At 52.6% G+C, this 2,321-nt stretch overlaps 1 protein-coding gene across 1 annotated transcript; it reads right to left on the bottom strand.

Moving 5' to 3' along the window:
* Window positions 1-667: 667 nt before the first annotated feature.
* adra2c (adrenoceptor alpha 2C) lies at window positions 668-2,050 on the bottom strand (the record flags this gene model as incomplete). The annotated part of the gene is made up of 1 exon (XM_080758139.1): window positions 668-2,050. One exon carries the CDS (start codon window positions 2,048-2,050, stop codon window positions 668-670), a length of 1,383 nt encoding a protein of 460 aa, XP_080614265.1.
* Between the last annotated feature and the right edge of the window lie 271 nt (window positions 2,051-2,321).

The following is a 2,321-nucleotide window of genomic DNA, read 5'->3' as shown; positions in this document are numbered from 1 at the left end:
CTTCCATTGCAGCCTGAAGTGATATGAATGAGTTTTCTCTTTTCTTTTTCTTCTCTTTCCACAGAAATGTATATAGTTTTACTTTACTGAAACAGTAAGCAAAAACAGAGCCCCTTCGTCCCATTGGTCCTCCTCACGTTAGAGAGCGACATAACAGGAATCAAACAAAGAAATATAGAGAGACAGACAGACAGACAGACAGACGGGTCACTGCTGACACGTGGAGATTGTCAAGGCCTTAGCGTTGTGTTTTCAGGGAGCGAGGTCTCGCATCGTAAGTACTCCTCCTATATATAGTTTTGCAGTTCCTCCAATTCAATTACTGCAGTGGACACGCTGCTTTGTCGTGTGGGTGTGTGCATGCACCACAGCATCCGTTAAAGTCCGTAACAGTGTCTTTTTTGCTTCTTTTTGAATGTGACGACTCGAGCGAGGTCCATGTCATATAGTGTAAATGCAGTCTGTATAACTCACACGCCTCAAATAGAAATAGAGGGCATGAAGAAGCTCCTTTCAAACCTTTACACACCCTGGTTCCCTGGTTCCGTCCCCTCGACGGGGTTCTCTCACTCCCACAGCAGTCCCTGGCATGCAGGCAGCAGTGAAAACACCCAGCCCAGGGCTGCGAGGCTCATAACAGCTCTATTATAAGCACGTCTACGAACCCTCAGAAAGAGCGTTTCCAGGACTTACACAGGATCTTCTGGAAAGACCTCCGAAAGTCCTGGTTGAAAATGGTGTAGATGACGGGATTCAGGGAGCTGTTGCAGTAGCCGATCCAGAAGAAGAACTTGAACAGCGTCTCGGGGATCTCGCAGGGCTTCCGGCAGATCCCGTAGAGGCTGTAGGAGAAGAAGAACGGGAACCAGCAGAGGACGAACACGCCCATGACCACGGCGAGGACGAACGTGAAGCGCTTCTCCCGGGCGGCGGAGATCTTCTTCCGGTTGACCGTGCTCCGGCGGTGCTTCCGGCGCGACGTGAACATCTCCATGGACTTGGAGCTGGCGCGTGACTTCCTGCTGGAGAACTTTGAGGAGGAGCTGCTGCTCTTGCGACTCGACTTCCCGTCCTTCTTGCCCTCGCGGCCGCCACGCTTGCAGGAGGACGAGGCTTTCTTTTTGGGCTTCTCGTCGGAGGAGCTGCTGTCTTCGTAGTCGTCGTCGTGGTCGTGGTCGTGGTCGGCCGGGGCATGGTCGGCGTCGTCGGGCAGAGGAGAGCCTATCCCTTGTTGCCGACAGTGGCCGTTCTCGCCGTCCTGCTGCTCCTTCACGCTCCCGCCTCCTCCTCCAGGCGACTTTAGCGAGCCGCCGCGGCCCGGCTCGGCTTGCTCCACGCCGTTCTCCGCGTTCTCTCTCTTCTTCTCCGACATGCTCCGGGTCCGAGTCTTTGCCACCTGGTATATCCGGATGTAGACCAGGATCATGATGACGCACGGCGCGAAGAAGGACCCGATGCTGGAGTAGAGGATGTACCAGGTCTCATCGTTCAGCACGCACTGGGGGTTGACCTCGTCGATGCTCCTGTCCATGGTCAAGAGCGGCGGGAAGGAGATGACAAAAGAGATGAGCCACACCATCACTATCATCCCTTTGATCCGCTTCGGCGTCCTCTTCAGGTTGTACTCTACCGCCTGCGTCACGGACCAGTACCTGTCCAGACTGATGGCACACAGATGGACGATGGACGAGGTGCAGAAAAGGACGTCCAGCGCCAAGTAGATGTCACACCAAACTTTGCCGAAGAACCAGTAGCCCATGAGTTCGTTTGCCAACGAGAAGGGCATGACGAGCGTGGCCACTAGGATGTCCGCACTGGCCAGGGAGACCAGGAACAGGTTCTGGGGCGGTTTCAGCGCTCTGCTCGTTAAAACGGCGATGACAACCAAGACGTTCCCCACAATGGTGAACAGAATGATGAAGCCCACCAGCACCGCCAGACCCCAGATAGCGAGCTGGGAATACGGTCTGGGAGAGGTGGTGGCGTTGGAGGCGATGCCTGCAGCCGTCTCCGTTCCATCTCCAAAGCTGGAGTTACTTAAGAAATCCATGTTTAACCATACACTTAAACTTAGCCAAGTTATGGATTTTTACAATGTCAAAAAAATCTTATATATTGCGACATTAAACTCGCAGTTTTTAGGATGGTCGTCCGAAAAAATTAAAACCTACAATGGTCCCCTCTCTCTCCTCACCTGTCATCTTCTTCCATATAACCAGCATGTCCGTCGCTGCCCACGAACGAAACAAAAATCTGAAGAATTGGAAATCTCAAAACAAGGCTTTGATGTTTTTTCTTTTAAAAGACATTATTTCCGAAAC

Source organism: Protomyctophum bolini, assembly GCF_963924005.1.
Source record: "Protomyctophum bolini genome assembly, chromosome: 3".
Taxonomy (NCBI): Eukaryota; Metazoa; Chordata; class Actinopteri; order Myctophiformes; family Myctophidae; genus Protomyctophum; species Protomyctophum bolini.
The sequence above is the reverse complement of the archived record's forward strand: the minus strand, read 5'-3'. Positions and strand labels throughout refer to the sequence as shown.